The following is a 26760-nucleotide window of genomic DNA, read 5'->3' on the forward strand; positions in this document are numbered from 1 at the left end:
TGTCCATAAAATGAGTGTAAATTATTGTTCGTGACTGAGCAAGTGTAAGTTACATATAATGTGCCGTGCAGGCATACAGTGTAGGTGTTTGGTGCAGTGTAAAATGCATTTACACACACATTGTGTGTGTCTATTGTGAGTGAGACGTGTTCTTCCGTTAATCGGGTACTCCGCTTAATCGGGTAAGAAACGCTCTGCTCGAGCCTACCCGATTATGCGGAGAGTACTGTACATGTTTACACTACGTTTCAAGAAAATACCTTCAGGAATTGCATAGATATGATGAAAATAGTAAAATGTTGAGCATTTGACCTTGACCTTTTGACTTTTGACCTCTTACCAATTTCATTCAAAAACTAATTACTTAACTGCCCCATCAAATATCATCCTTACACCAAGTTTGGTGAAATTTGCTTCATCCAGTCTTGAATTATTGCATTTAAGATTCGATCTTGACTTTAGACCTTTGACCTCAGGCCGATTTCACTAAAAAACTAACCAAGTAATTGCCCCATCAAATGTCATCTTTAGACAAAATTTGGTAAATTTTGCTTCATCCAGTCTTGAGTTATCTCATAAATGGATACAATTTCATGATTTGACCTTGACCTTTGAATTTGACCTCAGCCGATTTCACCCAAAATCTAATCAAGTAATTGCCCCATCATATACTTTACACCTGGACCAAGTTTGGTACAATTCCACTAATACTCAAGTTATCGCATAAACAAATGCGGACAGACTTTAAACGGACGTACGGACAGACGGACAACCCGAAAAAATAATGCCTCCGGCACCCTTCGGGCGGAGGCATAAAAATGAACAATGGAATAACTTACAGAAAGTAACTAACTGCTGTGCCTGAGTAGAAGGGTTGATACTCAGGCTGGCTGAAGTGCTCATTCATCTGTATGCAGCAAAACAAAGGCGTAAATCAAAAATTTGTTAAAGGAAACCAAAACCCAAAGTGCAATGTTTATCGAGTGAAAGCAGTAACATCAGTAGAACACATCAGTGAAAGTTTGAGGAAAATCGGACAATCAATGCAAAAGTTATTAATTGTAATTACTGGATATTAGGAGACTACTAGAGTTCATGATGTCATGTGTGGACAACAATTATAAAGAAAAGAAAATATAAAAAGAATTCCACAAAAATTCATTTTTCATTAAAATTACACATTCCATCAACTTGATACTGACATAGTTCAAGGGTAGTGATTATTCCCCCTGCTTTCTGAAAGCATGTTTCTAATCAACTGTACTTTTATTATGCTAAAAAGTGAATGCATGTTGAATTTCTTCACATTTTTTTTATAACTGTTGTGCTTGAATGGTACACTTTTTTTTTTCAGACAAAAATTTTTAACAAGTTTTTAATTCCCTTTGAAAGTGCCATATTGATAACTATACAGTGGAAACTCGATATAACGAGATGGTCGGGACCGAGTCATTTTCCTCGTTATAGCCCATATCTTGTTATATCAGTAGGCATAAAAGAAGGCATAAAATAAAGACATTAATTTGCATATGTGGGACTACCCATCATATTTCAATCAATACTGATAACTTGATATTGTGTGTGAGGGAATTACTCACCTTTATGGGTAAGAAGATGTTTTTCGCCAAGGAAATCCAATATCAAGAATGTGTTTCTTATTAATTGTAGATGTTTGAATTTGTAAATCTATATACCTTGCGATTGTATCAAGATCGTCTGTGGATTGGTATGTGGTTATCGTATGGGTGTGTGTTGTGTGGAAAGCTTGAATATGGTCTGCACAATGCTGTGCGTGTATGTGACACATTCTGTATATACATTATGACTGCGTGTGTGTGTGTGTGAAGACGGGGAATTCCCTAAGTAGAAGGCCAATCACAGCATCAGATTGCCTCACACCTGCTAAACGTCATGATGATGTCATGTATACATATGGCCGTCCCACCACATTTTCTGCATGTATCAGTGTGCGTGCACACACACACTTCACACGTACAACATGCAGTGCTAGCTGGAGTGCACTGAAGAAAATGATTATGTGTGTACAAGACAGTTTTTGGCGCATCAAGCTTTACAATCTCGGAAGATGATAGCACAGGCGAAGTAAAGCTTTACCGAAGGCATTTTGCTTTACCTCGCTATAGCAGGTTTGAATTACTATGTTTTTCTTTGTTTGGAAGTCACAAAATTTATCTCGTTATAGCAGTTATTTCGTTATAGCCGATCTTGCTATAAGAGTAGCATTTTACATAGACTTGTGTGGAAGGAAATTTGGGACCGAGAAAATTTCCTCGTTATAACCAATATCTCATTATAGCAGTGTTCGTTATACCGAGTTTCCCCTGTATCATAAAATCTATCAATCATTTTTTTTTTTTAAAGGAGAAGAAGATTTTTGGGAATTCCTGAAACTATTATCCAAACTCGTAGGTACTGGGAACAGAGAGAGAGAGAAAAGAAAAAAATAGCACAGTGGAGAGCACAACTTACCGCCTCAGTGAATCCAGTCTTGAGTGCAGTATATTCTGGGGATTGCTCATCATCATAGGCATTATAGTACTGCCGATCAAGCACAATTTTACCATCGAAGAACCCCGGGGGTCCGAGGGTTGTACTCATGGGTGTGGGTGTGGTGGTCTGGTATCAGAGAGGACACACCCAAGGGAGGAAAATGATGAATGAGGTGTATGAGGTGTTAGACCATGACACATAATTCAAATAAAGTACAGTCAAACCCGTCTATAGCGGCCACCCAAGGGAGACAAAAAATGTCATATGGCTGTTATAGACAGGTGGCTACTACAGAGAGGGGATAAACATTGATGGCTTTTCTCTCGGTGGAGGTAGGGGGGTGTCCCCTCTCTCGCAGTGACAACTTTTTGCATTTTGATGTTTTATATGTGCAATTCGATGCATGTTTTTGCATGTTTTATCATCCGGAAACAGTTCCACTGGTAAAGTAACGAAACAGTATTTTGATGAAGATTATTCAACAATTTACCCCCCTCCCCCCCACCAAAAAAAAAGAGGATATCATTAAAATACATTTCTTGCATCTATTTGTATACAATGAATATCAAAAAGGAACGGGGTGGGGGGGGGGGGGTATTCCTCCTCCCACACGAGGGTGTGTTCACATTTATAGACCTGATATTCAGCAATTGTCATTCCCTTAAGTGCACTAGGTCTATAGAGAAGACCAAGCAATGGAAGGGTGGGAGATAACCCCCCCCCCCCCCCCCCCCATATTTGCGGAAGGTTTTTCACTTTCAGAACTGAAATTTAATGATCTGGCACACATTTTTTGTTGGAATATCTGGAAATTTGTCAATCAGAGAAGTGTAGCAAGTCTATGGATGGACACCAAGTAGGTGGATGTTGGAGAGGGTTTACAAGCCCAATTCCCTCTCCCACATGTGGGAGATTTTGAAGTGATTGTAGTTAAATGATCTGGTGCACATATTTTGTGGCATACATTATTGGAAAATTCTCAATCTTCAGGGAGGGTGTGGAAGGGGGTATCCCCCTCCCAAGAGAGATTTTGCATTTTCAGAACTGAAAGTCAATGATCTGGTGCATACTTTAGGTGAAATACATCCTCTCCGGCACGCTTCATCAGGACGACTGATCATTGGCGGCAATTAATCGTTGACCCGTAACAGGGTCAGGGAATTTCGGAACGTTGCTACTCCAAATTACAAGTAAGTCCAGTTGACTAGATTTACTGATATAGTTCATGAGATAATTTACCTGGATGACTGAGAACATTCACAAACTTGACTTTTCTTATTGTTTTTATTCATTTATTTTCTTATGTCGCCTTCTAAATCTTGGGGGGGGGGGGGGAGGTGAGAGACCGCCCCCTTGGCTATGCAGGTGTGTACATACCCACGATAAAAATATACGCAATGTAATTGTGAGTTTTTAAAATTATTGGTATCTTTTGACCTTCACTAGTGATTACTGTATACGGTGAATATTTCGTGAGGTTTTTATTTTCGCGAATCTTGTGAAGCAGCTGATATTCGCAAAATTAAAAACATGGGAAAATATTGACTCTGATCCTGACATAAATGCAATGTATGCATGTAGCATACATTTCTCCGTTCAGTACAGGACTCCACGATTGCGACTTTAACCACTCGCAAAATTGACAGGAAGTCTCAATTCGCGAAAATTTAGACTCGCCATACAGTACAGTTGTGTATGGCGTATACAGTACAAATACCTGTAGCTTCTTACAACACTTTGCACTGAACATTCCTAGATAAAGTTGTGAGAATGTGCTTGAGAATGACCTTTTCAAGAAGAGTTCTATTAATTTTGACCTTGACTCTTCATCCCTACCATGTTCGTGCAAGCAATCTTTGATTCATTTCTACCCTGCACATAAGTTTATACGTCCTAGATCAACACTGATCTTTCTTTCCTGAATTACAGACTGGAATATTTATTCTTTAATGGGATCTTCCACCACTACCATTTCATTTGAAATAGTTTATATCAATTACCTCTACAATTCACAACATTCCTAGAAAACACAGTATACAAAATTGTAAGTTTTAAAAAAAAATCACAAAGAGTTCAATGAACTTTTACCTTGATGGACTTTATGGTCGCGCAGCCGAGCACATGTATCCCCCGAACCCACAGCATCAAGAAGCATACCCTATTGGATTTACCTTTTCATGTATAAAGACGGAACAAGCGAGGGCGCCATCACCAAAAACCATAGGCATCTTTGTCTTATCATAATACACCTTCATGCCAAATTTGAAGATGATCGAAGAAGAACTGCAGCCAGTAGAGTGCTCACAAGCAGACCCTATTGGATTTACCTTTTCATGTATAAAGACAGAACAAGTGAGGGCGTCATCACCAAAAACCATAGGCATCTTTGTCTTATCATAATACACCTTCATGCCAAGTTTGAAGATGATCGAAGAACTGCAGCCAGTAGAGCGCTCACAAACAGACCCTATTGAATTTACCTTTTCATGTATAAAGACGGAACAAGCGAGGGCGCCATCACCAAAAACAATAGTCCTCTTCATCTTACCATAATACACCTTCATGTCAAAATTTGAAAATGATCGAAGAACTGCAGCCAGTAGAGCGCTCACAAGCAGACCCTATTGGATTTACCTTTTCATGTATAAAGTCGGAACAAGCGAGGGCGCCATCACCAAAAACAATATGCGTCTTCGTCTAACCATAATACACCTCCATGCCAAGTATGAAGATGATCGAAGAAGAACTGCAGCCAGTAGAGCGCTCACAAGCAGTCCCTATTGGATTTACCTTTTCATGTATAAAGACAGAACAAGCGAGGGCGCCATCACCAAAAACAATAGGCGTCTTCGTCTAACCATAATACACCTCATGCCAAGTTTGAATATGATTGAAGAAGAACTGCAGCCAGTAGAGCGCTCACAAGCAGACCCTATTGGATTTACCTTTTCATGTATAAAGACAGAACAAGCGAGGGCGCCATCACCAAAAACAATAGGCGTCTTCGTCTAACCATAATACACCTCATGCCAAGTTTGAATATGATTGAAGAAGAACTGCAGCCAGTAGAGCGCTCACAAGCAGACCCTATTGGATTTACCTTTTCATGTATAAAGACAGAACAAGCGAGGGCGCCATCACCAAAAACAATAGGCATCTTCGTCTAACCATAATACACCTTCATGCCAACTTTGAAGATGATCGGAAAAGAAACGCAGCCGGTAGAGCGCTCACAAGCAGACCCTATTGGATTTACCTTTTCATGTATACAGACAGAACAAGCGAGGGCGCCATCACCAAAAACAATAGGCGTCTTCGTCTAACCATAATACACCTTCATGCCAACTTTGAAGATGATCGGAAAAGAAACGTAGCCGGTAGAGCGCTCACAAGCAGACCCTATTGGATTTACCTTTTCATGTATACAGACGGAACAAGCGAGGGCGCCATCACCAAAAACAATAGGCGTCTTCGTCTAACCATAATACACCTCTATGCCAACTTTGAAGATGATCGGAAAAGAAACGCAGCCGGTAGAGCGCTCACAAGCAGACCCTATTGGATTTACCTTTTCATGTATACAGACGGAACAAGCGAGGGCGCCATCACCAAAAACAATAGGCGTCTTCGTCTAACCATAATACACCTCTATGCCAACTTTGAAGATGATCGGAAAAGAAACGCAGCCGGTAGAGCGCTCACAAGCAGACCCTATTGGATTTACCTTTTCATGTATACAGACGGAACAAGCGAGGGCGCCATCACCAAAAACAATAGGCGTCTTCGTCTAACCATAATACACCTTCATGCCAACTTTGAAGATGATCGGAAAAGAAACGCAGCCGGTAGAGCGCTCACAAGCAGACCCTATTGGATTTACCTTTTCATGTATACAGACGGAACAAGCGAGGGCGCCATCACCAAAAACAATAGGCGTCTTCGTCTAACCATAATACACCTCTATGCCAACTTTGAAGATGATCGGAAAAGAAACGCAGCCGGTAGAGCGCTCACAAGCAGACCCTATTGGATTTACCTTTTCATGTATACAGACGGAACAAGCGAGGGCGCCATCACCAAAAACAATAGGCGTCTTCATCTAATCATAATACACCTTCATGCCAACTTTGAAGATGATCGGAAAAGAAACGCAGCCGGTAGAGCGCTCACAAGGAAATCTCTGCGGCGGCGGCGGCGGCGGACGCGGACGCGGCGCGACGAGGCCAAATCCATAGTATCCTCCGAACTCTGTTCGGGGGATACAATAATGCCTCCACTACCTCCAAGGGTGACAGATGCATGACAGAAATGAACACCCTCAACATGCAGTTTGTTATTGATTGCACTTTATCAATATCAATCAGCTTGTACAGTGTAGAGAAGAAGTGGCAGTTGAGGTGTTTTAAAGGTATTAGCCCACATTTGCAAACCCACGAAAATAAAAACTGCATAAAATAGGTCCAATATGACTTCAAGTACAAGTTATAATAGTAACATACGTTGTACCTCACCTGTCGCTCTTTGTCTATACCATTCGATAAAAGAGAGAAAATCATCGTTTTAAAATCAATTTTCAAACCGGGTCAACCCGACCCAAAATCGAATTACGAGCGCGGGCTAGCTACGTAACTTTCCCACACATGTATCGCATGCATGTAGTACGTACGTGGACCGGAGCTAGCGAGCGTTATACGCATGCATACGATGCATTTTCATTTATTTTTATGAAAGTAATGGACTAATTGGAACGAAATTTTGCACAGGTGTTACTGCAATCATACCCAAACTCCATGCTAACTATGAGACCAATTGCTGCAGGTTTACAAATGTGGGCTAATACATTTAAGGACAAGTCAAACTTCATGTCATGTAGATTGAGTGAATGTCACAGCAATATGGAACACATCAGTGAAAGTTTGGGGAAAATGGGACAATCCATTCAAAAGTTATGAAATTTTATTAGTATCTGTCCAGTCACTGCTGGATGAGAAGACTACAGCAGTGATTGATGTCACATGGGTAGAATGGTACAAGAAAAGTAAAAGAGAATTTCACAAAATTTAATGTGTTTTCTCTGAAAGTACACATTTCCTCAATATGTCACCAACATAATAAGTGTAACATCATTCTCCCTGCAGTCTGACGGAGGCAAATCAAGTGTTCTTTTATTATACAGTAGGAGAAAACGAAAATATCTTGAATCTTATTATATTTTCTTTATATCGTTTTGTACACATGTGACATCACATGCTGTAGTAGTCTTTTTATCCAGCAATAACTGAGCAAAAACTTCATAAATTCATGACGTTAGATTGGATTGCCCGATTTTCCTCGAATCCTCACTGATGTGTTCTATTATAAATGTCGCTGCATTCACTCAATCCACAAATATGTCTATGAAGGTGGACTTGTCCTGTTAAAGTCCTGTCTGTCATAATTCTTCTTTTTTATTCAACTTACCATTTTTGTTGTCATAGTTCCTTTCATGGACGTAGGTGTAGCCATTGTGGTGTTTAGCGTAACTGCAGAGGCTAAGAAAAAGAAAGAAGCTCCAAACTTTACCATAAACAAACAAACAAACAAACAAGACAAATCTAATTAAAAGCAATTTGACTACATTGTGTGGTCAACAATACATGTACTCTTGTACCCAAACAATTGCAATGCAATGCCAAAATAACCAGGTACAGATCTAGCTTCCCTTGTGACCTTTGACCCTTTCAGTAGTCCAAATTATATCAAATCATCCTATTGCATCAAGTTCCAACTGGACTTTTCTGCTGGAAAATGCATACAAGTCTGGTAAATGGCCGTGTAGTTTTGAGTTCAATATATTGAGACCATTATTCCCATGATGTCATTTTATAAAATGGGTTCAAGAATGTAGCCAATAGGAAGCGCTGAAATGAGACACACCTCCTTCCTTTACTTCAGTACAACTGCACTGCCTGTAATCCTATGGTAGATTGCCGATCGTCTGTGCGCGCGGCGGCTCCTTTGATGAATTGCATGTATACGCGTACGCGCTGTCAATCCTGTAAACAACTTCTAGTTCGGGCTGCCGGCCGGCCGGCCTGTCTTCCCTTGTGCATAACATATGTGGCGTACGTACGTATACTGTACTATACGTACACTTTGTACAGTACAGTAGACCAAGCGTTATGGGACCGGACGCGTACATGGAGTCACTTTGAAGAGCAAATCCAACGATTTAGCAGGTTAATTCTCACGCCGTTTTCCAGAGTATGTTGTCTAGTAGGCCTATATGAGGAGTCTATATCAAGTCTTTAAGGTAAAGGGTGCATATTCTATGTAAAATAAGTAAGTTTTCATGCGGGTGTCCGGAAACCCAACCCCCCATTATACTTATACACACTGTACTGTATGTGCGGGACTTCCGCGAGTGCGACGTGCGTAAAAGTTTGGGACGAACATCTTCGGACGTCTTGACCCACAAAGGTACGTGAAAAACGCTGAAAAATGATGTTAGTTTTCGAATTTTCGACCCATTTTATAAAACAAATGATGCACAGGATTATTTCGTGGCGTTAGTGTAGGCGTAGCTCACTCTCGGGTATTTACAATGTAGTGCAACATGCACTCGGCTTCGCCTCGTGCATGTTTCACAATTGTAAATACCCTCGAGTGCACTACGCCTACACTAACGCACTCTATCCTGTGCATCATTTGTATATTATCAAGTTCACTGATAGGATAATTGTACATGCTGTACAATGTGTCCCTCGGATGGGACCTAACAAGTGGCGTATCTAGGGAAAACGCCGCCCGGGCAAGCCCAAAAATTGCGCTCCTTATTTCTGAAAAAGTGTTCAACCCCAATCCCATCCTGGTAGGGACTTAAAAAAAAAAAAGTCCACATGATATGCTTTTTCAAGCATTTAAAAGGGGTATTTTGAGGGTGATTTAAATGCAATTGATTTTGATAAATTTTTGCGAGCGAGCATAGCGAGCAAGCTGAAAATTTTTGTATTTTAGCTTTCAAAACATGGAATGCTTGTCATCTTTTAGTTATTTAATCTTACAATTCTAATCAAGATATAGTTACGGCCTTATAGATAACGATTTACATGTATACTAACAAACTGAGGACTTGACAAAATACTCTAAATTAGTACGAGTGAGTGAGCCGAAATTCGTATATTTCTGCGTTATCATCACGTTTTTTAGGGTATCATATGTTGACTGGTCAAAGAAATCCGTAATTGGGTACTGTATACGCCATTAGCAAGTGTACATTTTCGCAAATCGATCTTGCGAGTGGTTAAATTTGCGATTGTGGAGTACTGTACTGAACGGAGAAATGTAGTTTATGTGTGCATCACATAAAAATTTGGATCAGAGTCATTATTATCATGTGTCTTTTATCACTAATAGCACCTGACTCACGAAATCCAGAAAATAAAAACCTCGCAAAATATTTGGCGTATACAGTACTTTATAGAATGTAGTAACATAGGGAATACTGAAAACACAATCTTACATGATGATTCTGCTGAGCGCTTTGTGACGGCGACCGCGACAGCAATGATGATGATGGTAAGGATGACAAGAATCACTATGCCAACCACGATGAGCGTTCTGCGATTGGCTGCTCCTGCACCCCCTTTATGACGAACTCCATCCTGAGCTACTCCATTCTCCCCATCAGCTGTTATCGTCGTGGTGACGGGACTGTAGGCTGCCATTTGAGATCCCTCCATAATGCCTCTGCAGGATTTGGGAAAAAAAATAAGAAATACAACGTGACCCTCTGTCAACGTTAATTTTAGAAATCGTGAATCGATCCAAAATACAATTTCAGGGTATGAAACTATAACTTTTTACCCACATCTTACAGAATATCCCATGCGATTTGCTTCAGTGGTAAAAGAGAATAGACATTTTATAGCGCATGTCGGGAATCTCTTCCCTCCAAGTTCTATCCATTGTGTTCACAGATCAATATGCAGTTCCAAAGTGCTAAACTTGGAAGAATCAAACATATGACATGCTTTGAACTACATTTGTCTGTAACCACTTAACCAAATTGCATGGGGTTTTCTGCAAAATAAAGGTATGATTTTTTTTTTTTTTTTTTTTTTTTTTTTTTACCTGAAGTAGCATTCAGTGTAATCATATTGGAAGTTATAAATGCAAAAATCTGGTTGTAATTTTTGGGGGGGGACATACTTTACAGTTATAAAGTCAAATCTTATGATAATTTATTGATTATGAAATCAGTCTGCGTGTACCCCATTGTCTGTCTTCCTTTCTCTCTCACCTGGGAACTGATTCTTAAAAAACGTTCCTTACTGGAACCGGACCAGTATACCAGGTTGGTGTGGTCTCCTATCTCACACTGATTGGGTGTTACTATTGACAATCTGCAATATCAAATCAACACCATGTACAGTAGTGTCATTGTTGAATTAACACCAGCACAGTGTCAAAAATATCACCAGCTACAATGTCAAATTAACACTGCACGTTTCAACACCATCAAAACATACAATGTAAATGTACCGGTACTTTCTACACCTGTCCATGTGGTCCTCTATTGACACTTGATCAGTGTTAGATTCTACACCCAGGGTGTTAAACCTTACACCAATCTTTCTGCACTAGTTGTAGTATTGACTTTGAATGTGTTTCCCAAAATTTGTCCCAATAAAGTGGTTCTCGGGTCTGATTATGGTATGAAAATAACACAAAAATAGTTTGTTACATTGAATTTTATTGTGCTGTGGTATTCCAGGGAGGTGAGACAAAACACCTACCTGGGTATTCCCACAATTACATGTACATTGTACATACATTGTACATGTACTACGTATCATTTCTTCATTATGCAGTGAATACTCCATCTATGTGCACTCACTCCTGAATAAAAACTACCATTACCACATATAAGGAAGGATATCAGATATTTATATCTGCCTGACAGATACAGTGTACAGTTGTACATGTATCTCTTAAGGACAAGAAGTCCTGGAAAAAAAAAATAGGAAAGGGAAAAGGAAAGGCTCTTGTTTTGAGCACTTCCAAAGCAGGGGGATTGTCACAAACCACAGAACTAGAATCAGAGTAAAATATTGTAGCTCGTCTGAGAAATAGAAATTACAGATTTTATCACTGCAGTGACTCATAACTGTCATGCACAGTGTACACATATGTGTATTATTAAATGTATTGCAATCACAGTTTGTGTATAAAATGACTGCACAAAGTTTTGTTAAGCTTTGCTCACTATTAAAAGGGATGCTTTTAAGGCATGGCACAATGTGTCTGTTCACTGTTCAACAGCCAAACTGCTGACTGTTAACACAAAATGGGCTTTAGTAGCATCACTCGCTCATTTGCTAGTTGTGGGTCTTTGTGGGGTGGACTACGTTATGCTGTAGACAGGTGACCGCAAGTGAAATGACATCTATTTTTCAACTAGTTTGTGCCTACAATACACGGGAACCCCAGTCTAATTTGGTGGCCAAGTCCGCTATTACATACCTTGTTATAACCTCTTGTATATAAAAACAATGATGTACTTTAAAGGCAGCCGATCGCCATCCCTAATGGTACGTAAACTCCGAACGACCGAAGTTTGTGCATGCAATTGCGCAATGCCATGCAGACTCGGTGCTATATCCATAAAACGTGTGGGACAATGCTGCCACTGAGACACGTGTGTGTGTGTGTGTGTGCATGTGTGTGTACGCATCATACACAAACATTGTCACCACGAGCTGCGGTGATTGGAGGAGAGAGGCCAGAAGATGCGTGTGTGTGTGTGTGTGTGTGTGTGTGTGTGCATGTGTGTGTACGCATCATACACATTGTCACCGCGAGCTGCGGTGATTGGAGGAGAGAGGCCAGAAGACGCGTGGCTCTTTTGGCCTCTCTTCATGCGCATGCGCACTGAGTGTGTGCGTCCATTCGGAAGCTCATGTGGCTCGCTCGGACAGCCATTTTGGGTTTAGGAGATTAGCCAGAGAGCGCTCTTGTAGCCTACGCGTTTTGTTCGCTGACCCATTGATTTGATACAGAATGGGGGAGGCAGCGTGTTGCGTTCGTCTCCGTGCCGCACAAACCACTCGCCACGACTGAGTGCCTTTAAAGAGTCCAGCTAAATACAGTACCGTATTGAAGATTAATAGAAAATCTGGGGCCCGTTTCATAAAACTTGTCATCAGTGACAACTGCCACATTTCTATGACAAATTTGCTCTCAGCCAATCAGATGCAAGGATTTCAGTAGCTTGTCACATTGAATTCTACACTTGTACATGACAACTTGTCACTGATGACAAGTTTTATGAAACAGGCCCCTGGACTGCCAAGTTCAATGTTTTATAAAGGGTAGCCCATCTCACACAGGCTTGTTATAACTGGCTTTCTCTGTATTTTACGCAAATAATCCAGGATCTAGTGCAACCCTTTCCTTCAAGACGAAATCATCTTTATCCCATTTGATATTGCTATGCAACAAGAAAAAATAAGAAGGATGGAAAGGACGAAAGACATTCTTTTTGATTTATTGTCTGAGAATTCTTGGGGTTTTTTTGAAAAAAAAAAATGTGTGTAAATGGTATAAACGGTGTCAAAGGTACAGGGTAGACTTGAAAAGCAAGAAATCCTCAACCCATAACTGCAAATAGTGTGGAATAATAGCTTCAGTCAAATTTAATAATGAAACCATAGATTTTTTTCCTTTCATTTGTTATTTCCATCAAAGCCAATTTCAACATTGTTTGGAATTCATGATTTTTACACATTTTCATTTTAAAACACTATCAATCTGGCTTTGCATTTCCTATTATGCTACAACCTTCCAGGGACTGAAACAAAAGCTACATTATGCTTTAAAAAGGGGAAATGTTCCGTTCTGGATTTTATACCATTCAAGCATACAGTGCACAGTGTACAACGGTACATTGTATTCGATAATGTTGAAATAAATCATGCAGTGTTACAGTTTGTACAGTACATACATGTACAGTACGTATGCACATGTACAAGAAATTGTATAGCATGCATAGAGATACTTCCAAGTCTATCCACACAAAAGTCTCTCAAACGCTACAATGTATACATGTGATGTGCTTGAATTTGTTTGTTTGTTTGTTTTTTTTTAATAAATTTGAACATTACATGCACAGTGTATTATTCAGCCTAGTCAGTACACACGACACAATATATCTCAATTAATGTTTGTACATTGTACTATGCGAACATTGTAAGTACGCCACGTACAGCCGCATGTCTGTTTGGTCAGATTTGTAAACTTACAAATCTGTAACACTTTTGTTACTCTGCACAAGTTTACATTACAAGTGCATTACAAGAGTACAAAAATGTACCAGGGTACACTTATACTTGTACATACTAAAACCCACCATGTACAATTGTAGATTCAATAGACAGTGTACAGCGTAACAAGGAAAAGTAGAAATTACGCGGTGCGTAATATATGTCCCCGCCGGAAGTAGCATTTAGTAGCAAAATGTACAATACAGATAAAAAGATCGAGGTCAAAGGTCAAAGAAGTCAAAGGTCAAAATTCTGTGCAGAAGTTTTGAAGCGCTCACCTACTAGTGCCATCACATAAAGCAAACGGAATCGAAATCGGGTTAGAAATGGCGAAGGAGTAGCATTTTGTAGCCAATGTACAATATATAGGTAAAAAATCAAGGTCAAAGGTCAAAGAAGTCAAAGGTCAAAATTCTGTGTAGAAATTTTGAAGCCCTCACCTAGTGCAATCACATAAAGCAAACGGAATTGAAATCGGGTTAGAAATGGCGAAGGAGTAGCATTTGGCGGCAAAATGTACAATACAGGTCAAAAATCAAGGTCAGAGGTCAAAGAAGTCAAAGGTCAAAATTCTGTGTAGAAGTTTTGAAGCCCTCACCTAGTGCCATCACATAAAGCAAACGGAATCGAAATCGGGTTAGAAATGGCGAAGGAGTAGCATTTTGAAGCAAAATGTACAATATAGGTAAAAAATCAAGGTCAAAGGTCAAAGAAGTCAAAGGTCAAAATTCTGTGTAGAAGTTTTGAAGCCCTCACCTAGTGCCATCACATAAAGCGAACGGAATCGAAATCAGGTTAGAAATAGCGAAGGAGTAGCATTTTGTAGCGAATGTACAATATAGGTCAAAGGTCAAGGTCAAAGGTCACAACTGAAATTCTGTGTAGAAGTTTCAAAGCTCCCATGTAGTGCTATCATATAAAGTAAACAGAATCAAAATTGGCTCATAAATGACAGAGAAGTAGCAAATTGAACATTTTGATCACACACGGACGCACAGACAGACGGACGGACACACAGACACACACACGTACGGAGCCCGTTTCATAGTCCCCTGCTCGAACTTGTTCGGCGGGGACAAAAACTGCTCCATTTCCTTATCATTATGTCTCGACTACATAAACCACACCCCGAGGGGAAAGTGGAATGGATAAGAGATAATTGAAAATAAAAACTTGGCTCAGATGTCTGCAATTCTATATTTGTACGTTGTACACTGAGTTAATGTCACAGTGTTGGTACATTGTATCAGTTTACTGCAGCAACTCACCATGTGCCTGGATGGTCAATGAACAATACCTGGTATGTAGTTTGAGTGAGCGTAGCAATATCAGAGTACAACTGTAGAACATACACACATTGTACATTGTATCCATACATTGTATGTATTAAAGTGAATTTTGAGGAAAAATAGAAAATCTGTGAGATTCTAATGGTATGAATTTTAAAGTTCCAGCACTGGCATCATTGCAGAACAATTGATGCAAAGAAAATACTACAGAGAATTCTAAATGAAGAAATTAAAAAAGAAATGAAAATTACACATCTCCTGAAGTTGTTAATTGACATACACTTGTACATTGTAGTTTCAACAAAGCCAAATGCTGGAAAGTACATTGTACATATAGACATTGTATTACCTATAATGCTGATTTTTTTTTTACATAATTTCTTTTCTTTTTCTTTCCTTTTTTAACTTTGACGAATTGTCCTGCAGTGATAAATGTTGTAGTTTGTCCATCCAGCTACAGCTCCACCAGATCTATAAAAATGTATACTTGGTGTACAGATATTCCGATTTGCCTAAAAAAATAAACATCCCTGTGTTCTACTTTACTATATTATGTGTGTTCACTCTCCTAAAACCCACAATCGTTTGATAATTATGACTTCATTGAATCTAAAAACAATGTGTGTGGAGCATTAAAAAAAAAAATCAGGTCACAGTTGTGTTTCATGCAAAACAACTGAGAGGTCAAAGCACTTTTACAGGCTCTGTACCGTACACAGTGTACATTTAAAACATTGAAAATTACAAGAAAGCACAAAATATATGTACCTCATTTCATACAATTTACAATCTAAAGTGTCAATATGATAATTTACCAAAATCGTTTGATATTCCCCTTTCAAAACAATCACTATAACTATTAATTTGCACAAAGGGCATTGTCCTCAATCTTTACTGAGCTGTTGTTCTTGTTCCTGCATCCATACCAGGCCTCAACATGACCAGCGTCCTCGTGACCCAGGGCCACTGGAAATTGGTTTTGGGCCATCAAATTTACCCTTTGGTGGCCTTGAAGGTAACGTTGATGCAAAATGTTTTGTTTTTCTTAGATGCTTTAATCTATTTTGGGCCAAGTTACAAATGTAAATTATCTGGGGGTTTTTTGTGTGTGCTTTTTGTTTGTTTGTTTGTGTTTGTTTTTTTTTTTTTTTGGAGGGGTTTGTTTGGTTTTGTCTGTTTGTTTGTTGTTGTTGTTGTTTTGTTTTGTTTTGTTTTTTGTTTGTTTGTTTGTTTGTTTGTGTGTTTTGTTTTTTTTTTTTTGGGGGGGGGGGGGGGGGGGGGGGGAGGGGGGGTCATGAATATGTCACACAGTGGCCAGAATGGGCCACTACACATACAAGTTTGTGTCAAATCCTGTATACATGTACAAGACTAGTACACGTACATGTACATGCTTCTGAGTAAAAATGTAATTGAGATTTATGTTTTCAAAGCAACAGTCTGCAGGAAACCAGTATTTTTTGTTGTTTTTGTTTCACTTCCTCTAATCTTGTGGATTAGTTGCTACAAAGACAACATTGTACATTTGAAGTCTTAATTGTGGGTCTTTAGCTATATTTAGGCAAGTCACATGTTCAGAACAGTGTGCTTCTCTTCCTACCGCACCTAGAGCACTCTGCAGAGTGGATTTGGCGCTATATAAATCATATCAATATCATCATTATTATAAACTGAGCTCAGGCAAATGCAAGGCAAGTTCTCAAAGCCGCAGCTCAATTTCATTTGACAGAAAGTAAAATCACCCAGCTATAGTAGCCTGCAATTCAGGGCTCAACAAAAGTGGTAGGCCCATGGCAGCCCAGTGCCACTAAATATTAGTGTCAGGCCACCAAATTGTTAAATTTCGATGGCCCAAAGATTCAATATAGATTGTTTCTATTTCAGGCAACTACTGTACTATGGATATTCCCATTAAAAGACAGACTGATTTTGCTACATGTACAACAACACGCATTCCCCATAGACACCTGCCTACATGTTTACTTGTGATACATCCTCAATGGGTTAAAGGGTACATTTCTGGAATGGTGCTTCATTTTCAGTTTGCATTACCCTCCAATACAATACAATCTTTTAAAACACTTTAATGAGAGATGCAGTATCTTCCTGCTCTACCAGAGGGCCTTGCCATTGATCCATACAATGTGCGTCTGCTTTTATTATAAAAACTGCAAGTGGTACATTGTACTTAATTCCATTTCCTTCCTTTTACTTTACCTAGAACCAACTGTCAAAACAAAATGAAATTATATTATAAAATGAATTGCTGTCATCCAGGCAATGCATTGGCCATTCAAAGGAATAATTTTCAAATGACTACAAATGGGAATAAATTCTTGTTAATCACAATCTATTAATCTTAACCTGTTCAGTACGGGAACCTGGTATATCAGGTTCCCAAAATGTAGACAGGAGTGTCTGCATTTGTGGCCTAAATCCATGTTAATTTGTGATTACGCTGCCCCAAAAATTGTTGTGTTAGAGATGTTAGAGTTTCTTCTATCAATATTGGTTTTCTTTCTGTATGAAAATTGCGTGCATACATGTGTAGCAGCATTATTTGCATTTTCTCCAGTGTAGCATGTGCTGTTTCGCCATTAAGCTCATATAAAAATGTACATAGCAGTCAAGAATAAGCCTAGTAGATACAAGTATTTGACTTCGCTGACCCCATTTAGGTGTACACAGCATATCTTTTAGTGTAAAAACAATAGAGTTTCTGCGCACATCAGCGCACACTCTATTCATACCTTGGGCCTGATCAATAATTCTATTGTTTGATAGCACATAATATGGTTGACCATGGAAAGGGGTTACATGTACCGCTTGACTGCTTTCGCACAAGTGGATTACCAACCTTTCTGTTCTCTGTCAACCCGCAAAAAAAAAAAAAGAATCTTGTTTTGGGGCATTGAAGGCAATCGGAGAATTGTAGGAGGAATGGGTTAACACACTGTCATTCGGCATAATCGTGATATAGTCCCCACCTCGGGTATAACTTCACCGGTGGAGACTAATAGAATCCCGACAGCTACCTTGTACACAACACTGTACAGGCCTCAAGTTCCTAATTCAACTCGCGCATTGCCTACGGGGAAGGCAGTACAAAGATGAGGTAATGTTATTTAAAAAAAAAAAAAAAAAAAATCATTAAAAACCAGTCAAGTGGAAAACTGCCACCTTTGGTGGTGTTTGACATTGCTTGAGGACAGGAACTTCTGCAGGCTATGAAGAAGTTGAATGAATCAGGGTTTTTGTATTCTTAATGAATTTTTATTGATATACTGTAATTTGCTATTTTTATCGTTTTTGAGAGTGACTGGATGACTAGTCTCATATGGAGGCTCTTTAATACCTCTTTTAGAGCTGGAAAACATCCCCAAATATGTTGTTTGCTTGAAAGCAGAGAAAATTTCTCTTCACCTGCTTCAATTAAAAAAAAATTATCCCATTGGATAGATTTTTTATGATTTATGGCATATATGCTGCATTTAACACAGGTTTCTATGGGAGCCCGGAAAAGGAGTGTGAGGCATTTATTGCGAGACTTGTAGGCAGTGGGCATGAGAGCCGTTTGCTAGAATGCGATGTTCTCGCCAGCAAACGGCATGCAGAGTGTAAGAGGAAGGTTCCCGGGGTTGCTGCCGTGGTACCTGCTACGGTAGCTCAAACTCGGAAATACTCTTCAAGGGGTAAGTCAGACCACTAGTAAACAAGTGTACCGGTAGTCCTATTTCCAAGGTAGCCCTTGCCCTTAATAACCCTAACCATAGCCCTAAAGTTGAATCCATTGCCGACCAAAAGTTAGATTTCAGCCCCAAATAAGATTCTAACCCCAAATGTAACCCAACGCGTAGCTGCCTAATAATTATGAACTACAATGTAGGCTGCAATTTAACCCAGTCTAAGCTAGTGTAGAACTCTAGTCTAGAACGAGTAACTTGAGCCCTAACCCTCACCCTGCCTTCCCCCGACAGTTTTCTGTGTATTGTATAAACCTGTACTCATGCTCTCTGTTGTTGCCCTTATGTAGGGCCATTCTGTAGGCATGTCCTGGAACCCCCCCCCCCCCCCTTCCCATTTCCCATCCCATCCCATTCTATCTTTCATACTAACCTCTGTGAAATCTAATCCCTACCTTATATTGAGTTTTACATTGATAAAAGTACATCAATATGGCCTGGTGAGAAGCTCAAATGCTCCATGGAACAGTGAAATTGAACTTCCCTTTCTTGCTCACTGAACTTAAATATTTACCTTGAAATGTGTTATGAATGATTATTTTGATATTTTGGGAGGTTTTCAGGGTATCCAGCATTTAAACCTTCAAATTGGACTGAATGAATGCCATTGAATTATTGTCTATATGGGCCCTACATCCAATTTCACCGAACCCAAGGTATAATGCCAGTATAAAGGGTGCATTGATTGGACATGGTGTACATTCAGTACATGGTGCATTGTAGCTTGATGGGGTCCACTCTGCTGAAAACAAGCACGAAATGTAGAAAGTTTTATATCGTTGTAGTCGAAATTAAAGGACAAGTTCACCCTCATAAACATAAGGATTGAGAGAATGTAGCAATATTAGGAGAACACGTCATTGAAAGTTTGAGGAAAATCGGACAACCCGTTCAAAAGTTATGAATTTTTGAAGTTTTTGTGTAGTAACCGCTGGATGAGAAGACTACTGCAGTGTATGAATAACTTAGATGTCACATGCGTACAACAATATAAGGAAAATATAAAGAGAATTTCACAAAATTCCATATTTTGAAAAAAGTACATATTCCCTTGACTCGTTACCGAGATATGTTAGGGGTAATATTATTCCCTCTGCTTTTAGAAAGAGACAAGTCAAGTGCTCTTTTATTATGCGAAAAAAGTGAAAATATGTTGAATTTTCTTTACATTTTCTTTATCCTGTTGTACGCATATGACTCACAAGCTGTAGTAGTCTCCTCATCCAGCGGTTCCAACACAAAAATTTTGAAAATTCATAACTTTTGCATCGATTGTCCAATTTTCCTCAAACTTTCACTGATGTGTTCTACTAATATTGTTGCATTTTCTCAATCCTTATGTTTATGAAGGTGAACTTGTCCTTTAATATCTGTACAAGATGACAGCATTAAAAAAGTGTTTGGAAGCACTTGACTGCTCTATAGGCCTCACGCTCCTAAATTCAACTTGCCTACAGGTAAAGCAGTATAAAGATGAGGTAGGTACAGCTGTAATATCATTTTTTCCAAAAAAAAAAAAAAATCATTAAAAAACAGTCAAAGTGGAAAATTGCCACCTGGTCTTTGACATTGCTTGAGGACAAGAACTTCTGCAGGCTATGAAGAAGTTGAATGAATCAGGGTTTTTGTATAATTTTATTGATATATACGCTATATATTTCGCGGGGGTTTTATTTTCGCGAATTTCGCGAGTCGGGAGCTATTTGCGAAATTAACAACACGCGAAAATACTGTGTATTACCTTCCAAAATGAATCCCTTGCCTTGATGATGGGCAAGTCCAAGATAAGGTCCCCTCAGAAGGCAAAATTTCATCTTTGCTCAATATTGACATGTTTGGTATCATTTTGAAGCTTATGAGTTGAAGTTTTGATTTCCGTGGAGGAAAAAATGATATTATGTAAATTTATGCAAATTTCAAGGGCTTCATTTGCATATATGTGAAACACAGTGTTACGTATGGGACATTTATAAAAATTCATATTAATTCAAAGGAAAGCATATAATATTTGATTAATATGTGGACATAAGAAGTTCATCACATAGTTTAACTTGGTATTAAAATTTAGGGATTATGCAAATGATTATGCAAATTAGCTCGTGTCCTATCATGAGATGTCCCATACGTAACAAAATGAGGTCATTTTTTTAGGTTTTTTCTGAAATTGCTAAGGTTGTTTTAATGCCCTTTTGGAAAGTTCTAATTTATTGTTTAGAGAAATTAAATACCAGAGAAAAAAGAAAAAAAAGTGAAAGAAATATTTTTTATTAGGCATTGAAATAATGTTACGTATGGGACAAATGCGTTACGTATGGGACATCCTCATACATATTGCATGTGAATGCATGTAGCTAGCTGGGAAGGTCTCTCAGTACACAAATGGTCAATCATCCTGAAGAAAGCATCCCAACATAGTAGCTACTTTTGAGTTATAGACACTTGAAACAATACATGAACTTGACTGAACAATTTTCAGAAAGGGGAGGGGAAAATGGCAAAATACACAATGAAAAATCACCATTAAAGGGATGGTATAGTTTTTTGTAGAAATGGGGATTCAGTTTTCAACATTTAAAGAGATGGAAACCAATTATATGAATTACTTAAGAGCATAAAATCCTAAGACTAGAGGAATTCAAAGTTTATGTGATGGAGATCTATCCAATTTGAAATGGTTGTGATATACATGTATATATATATATTAAAAAAAAAAGTAAAATGATTTTTTTTAATTGCAAGTAATACACAAATTGTCCTTATTCAGTTTTCAGTAGTAGCCACAACAAATTCATGGGTATACATATTGAGGTGTGACTTGAATCGATGACCTGACTGCTAGACAGACATCATATATCTACTCGATCACTGGGGTTCCACGCAGCAGGTATTGCTTATTTATTAAACTTAATATTTCTTGTGTCAAGTTGTTTTTTATTGAAACTAAATGGCAAACTGCCCTTCATCAATGTCAATAATTATGCAAAATACCCATAAACATGGTTCTTCACACACTAAATGAATGGGAGACAAACTGTCCCATACGTAACTGTCCCATACGCAACACGTCATGTCTGTCTTTAATTAGAACCTGTAATTAGAGCTTTTTGCCTAATGACATGAAACTTACCTGTGATAATCTTGAGTGTTGTGACTTTCATCACAATGAGTTACAAGTTGTAGAATGATATACTTTCAGAGAGTTTTGAGGTTGAAAAAAATGTTCAAAAAAACAAAATTTTTCTGGTCCTATACGTAACGGCACATGAACTCTTCTAGAATATAATTGTCAAGGTCATTTTTCTCCATTTTTTACATGATTATACTTCTTCTAGATATCAATCACCATGATGAAGTTCAATATGATCAAAGGCCATTAACACTATTTTTCAGGTCATAAAAGTCTCTGAATGTCCCATACGTAACGTGCGTGTTATCTTGGACTTGCCCTGATACGAACATTTCAGTACTAGTATACCATGTCACGGCTTACCGAACAGACCATACTGGCTAAGCTTGTTTACGCACGTCCATGTCTACTTTACAAATACTGTAGAGAGCCAATCCATTATCGCAAGGGGACCACTCGTCAGAAATCTATTGCGATGGACTTAACCACTTCAAAAATGTTTAATTCTAACTTACAGTACTAGTTCGCAGAGTTTGGCAAGTCTTTTTCATGCAGTGTATAACTAGTATCATTCTTATTTGCTAGTAAGTTGAAAATTCACACTTTCTTTGCCACTTCATATTTTCTCTGGTCCCCCAATCGCGAATTTAACCACTCGCGAAAATGTGTGACAGCGGCAATTCGCGAAAATTTATGTACGCGAAAATTATAGCGTATACAGTGTATGAGGTAATTTGCTATTTTTATCGTTTTTGAGAGTGACTGGATGACTAGTCTCGTATGGAGGCTCTTGACTCTTTTTAGGCTGGAAAACATCCCCAAATATGTTGTTTGTTTGAAAGCGGAGAAAATTTGCCTTCATCTGCTTCAATTTAAAAAAATTCTACGATTCAATTGATTTTTTATGATTTATGGGATATGCTGTTTTTAACACAGGTTTCTATGGGAGCCCGGAAAAATAGCGCGAGGCCTACATGTATAGAGCTACAGTACCTGTGCTCCGCTTGTCTGCTCTCGTCTTGATTGGTCAACGGCCGGGAGGCAGCAGGAGTTCTAGTCTTCACCAAAGACGCTTAGAAGCTCACGCAGTCTTTGGTCTTCACACTCTCTATTATTTCCGTGTACCTCCGTCTATATCATATGGTCACCCCCACTCAATGGGAAACTGCGTGCCAATTACACAGCGGTGGGGACGATTTCACGACCATAGAGTAGCCCTTCCCTCTGTTATAAAAATGCTTGTGATATAGTCCCCACACAATGATAAACTGCACATGTTTAGAATGGAGGTGGGGATCATTCCAACAGTTTATATACTCGTGATAGTTCCCCCTCCACGGCGAACCCGTTGCGTTTAATGGCATTGGGGACAATTTCCACAAAGTTGATCTTGCTTGGATTTATCAGACAAATAATTGTTGTGGTTAATGACTATCACAGCACTGTAGTGTGGGCTTGAAGTTCAAATTCCCTCTCGTCAATCACCACTTTTCTTGTCAGTTTCCCTTTCTTTATTCTACCAATTTTTGTTTACATTTGTGACTCCATATTTTGTTCTTTTTTACGCGTTTAGAGCATTGTACCGGATTCCTCTTTGAGTGAAAGAATGAGAGAGAGAGAGAGAGAGAAAAAAAAGACCCCGGCGACACAATTACCTCCAGAATCCATTACTACTCTGAATTATGTGATGAAAACAAGTAACCTAATATATTTTTAGCAGAACAAAAGAAAAAAAAATGTTTCAATTGCCGCATGACAATTAAGTATTCGGTGTGCCCGTCTTTCATCATGAGGCATGCACACACAGGCCGGGTGCGTCATGGTACTTATATTGATTTATGATGATGATAATGATCATTGTTGTGATACATATACTATATAGTATTATGTCAGTTAAATACATTTTCCTTATTTTCCTGCTACTCTGATGCAATTTCTATATTAATTAAATTCATGTTATTACATTTTTTGATAAACTGAAAACTACTTTGAATAAAAAGGCTTTCACGTGGGTTGATTTATCTGTTCTATTTCTTCATTTATTTCTTATTCATTTATCATCTTTTTTATTTAGTTTTGATGCACTCTCATAATTTGAGATGCAGTTTGAGCACAAAACAGATTTTATGTTATAAATGCAATCATGTGTTCTACGTGTGTTCCGTTCCTCTAGTTTAAAAAAAATACAATGAAGGCATAATAATGAGAGGCTGTTGTCTAAGTCAAGCGATTTTCTTATTGATAACGGTCTCCCCACTTGCATTCTTAAAGGTCTGTAATAAAATTCATGTAAAATATATCATTTCACATGATTATGTGCATGGCTCTGATCATGGGTACAATATACCCTTCATCCTGCAATATTTTTAAAGATAATATAAAGTTTTGGTACCTAAAAAGTTTCCCTGAGTTTCCTTGTCTTAGTTTGCATTCAGGTTAAAGTACCTTTCATATAACTATTAAACACTGTGAGACTTATTGTACTCACCCCAAAGTGCTCTCATGTCTTAGTAATCATGCAATAATGGTTTCGTACAATACGTGTCGCGGTACCACGTCCAGTCAAACTAACGGCTCGTTCGAATTTTTCAGAGCCCGCTCTGCTCTGGTACGAAACCATTATTGCATGATTACATTACGATGATGCCCCTGTCATTCATTGCTCTATTGATGCTAGTATGATATTAGCACTGTTATTAACCCGTTGAGGATGGTTCGATTTTGCTACAACAAGCATTTCCCATACTGGCCAAAGACACTTGCCCAAGTACACTCGGGACTGGTCTTCAACAGGTTAAAGAAAGTCACTGAATCAGGTCTACAGTTAGACCGATAAATCTGCCTCTTGTTCGGTGGCCTCTTGTTAACTGTATGGGTGGCAATACTAGTACACATACAATGTGTAGGTCAGCCCCTCATACACTGTAACATGTTGTGAGGGGCCGACCGTATTACTGACCGAACAGTTGACCTGTTGAGGATGGGCTGATTTTGCTGGTACCACATGAATTCCCCATAGCCCCTTGCCCGAGTATACTCGGAACTCATCCTCAACGGGTTAACAAATAACAAGCTGGTAGAGGCCACCGAACAAGAGGCAGATTTATCGGTCTATTCTATACCATTAACTCAAAAACTGGCAGCTGTGTCTGTGTCTTCTTGTTGTGTCTGTCCAAGATTAGGGCTGGTACTCAGCTCTGTAACTCTAACGTTACAAATACATCATAAAATGAGAACTAGACTAACGTTAGGTCTATGGTCTAATCAAATTTGATTCAGCATGCAATGATTTATGAATCTTCTTTTTTTTTCCAACTTTTCTAGACTTATTAAATTCTTTCTATGGGCTGACCATGTTTTGAATTCAATATAAACTTAAATATAAAGTTTATAACATATGCTCTGCACTGTGTATTCAGCTCAGGCAGGGTCAGGGAGATGGAAAATGGTGTGGTGGTGCATTTGAAGATCACTGTACACCGTGATAAACATACGGGACTACTGAGTACTGACGATTGTTGCTGTCGTCCTCCTTAAAGGACAAGTTCACCTTCATAAACATAAGGATTGAGAAAATGCAGCAATATTAGTAGAACACATCAGTGAAAGTTTAAGGAAAATTGGACAATCGATGCAAAAGTTATGAATTTTTAAAATTTTTGTGTTGGAACCGCTGGATGAGGAGACTACTACAGCTTGTGAGTCATATGCGTACAACAGGATAAAGAAAATGTAAAGAAAATTCAACATATTTTCACTTTTTTCGCATAATAAAAGAGCACTTGACTTGTCTCTTTCTAAAAGCAGGGGGAATAATATTACCCCTAACATATGTCGGTAACGAGTCAAGGGAATATGTACTTTTTTCAAAAGATGGAATTTTGTGGAAATTCTCTTTATATTTTCCTTATATTGTTGTACGCATATGACATCTAAGTTATTCATACACTGCAGTAGTCTTCTCATCCAGCGGTTACTACACAAAAACTTCAAAAATTCATAACTTTTGAACGGGTTGTCCGATTTTCCTCAAACTTTCAATGACGTGTTCTCCTAATATTGCTACATTCTCTCAATCCTTATGTTTATGAGGGTGAACTTGTCCTTTAAGGGCGGATACTGACACCAGCCGAAAAGCCATGGCTATGACTTTATGCATCACGTTTGTACCAATGTACGGTAAAAACAAACAAACAAACACAACAAAACAAAAATCAGCCGATGTACAGTATGAATGGCGGATACAGTTCACTGGTGTGTGAACTGGCAACATGTTCTTCTGACTTGCTTCAACGTTGCTGCAACCTGTTCCTAGCCTCTACATAGGTACAGTGTCAGTGTATTAAGCCTGGCCAGACGAACGTGTCTGGAAAAACAAGATCATTTTAGATAGAAAGTACCTTTAATTTAAGCGCTATATTTTTCCCTCTAATTTTCATGAATCTGTATATCCGTCATAACAAAGCCAAAGATAACATACCTTGGGAGTTTACGTCTCACAAACTGCAGAAAAAACACTAATTATCTCTTCGATGTGCAACTTTCTCTGTTAGTTCGCCCTCACTCAGCTCAAGTTGTACAGACTATGTGTACGTGTAAACAAGTGACTCTCCAGTATAAAGCTAGCTGCTGGCAGAGCGCCTACATACACAGCTACAGTAGCTAGTAGCTCATAGTAAGCATGCATTGCGCAAAGGCGCAAGGCAGACAGGTACTCAGGATGCACAGTGTATGTGTGAGGAATCCCCACACCCTTGTCGCTGTCGGTAGCCTTTGTTCAAAGGCCT

At 38.8% G+C, this 26760-nt stretch overlaps 1 protein-coding gene across 1 annotated transcript; it reads right to left on the reverse strand.

The window, feature by feature from the left end:
• Positions 1–647: 647 nt before the first annotated feature.
• LOC139714216 (uncharacterized) lies at positions 648–26577 on the reverse strand. Its single transcript, XM_071625930.1, has 5 exons — positions 26454–26577; positions 10013–10239; positions 7972–8042; positions 2491–2637; positions 648–907 (listed from the first exon to the last, which is right to left on the reverse strand). The coding sequence occupies exons 2-5, from the start codon at positions 10230–10232 to the stop codon at positions 836–838; spliced, it is 510 nt and encodes a 169-aa protein (XP_071482031.1). The 5' UTR covers positions 10233–10239; positions 26454–26577; the 3' UTR covers positions 648–835.
• Positions 26578–26760: the final 183 nt, after the last annotated feature.

This window comes from Diadema antillarum, unplaced genomic scaffold (genome assembly GCF_040938485.1).
Source record: "Diadema antillarum isolate AM-2024a unplaced genomic scaffold, OU_Dant_1.0 seq00002194_RagTag, whole genome shotgun sequence".
In the NCBI taxonomy this organism is placed as follows: domain Eukaryota; kingdom Metazoa; phylum Echinodermata; class Echinoidea; order Diadematoida; family Diadematidae; genus Diadema; species Diadema antillarum.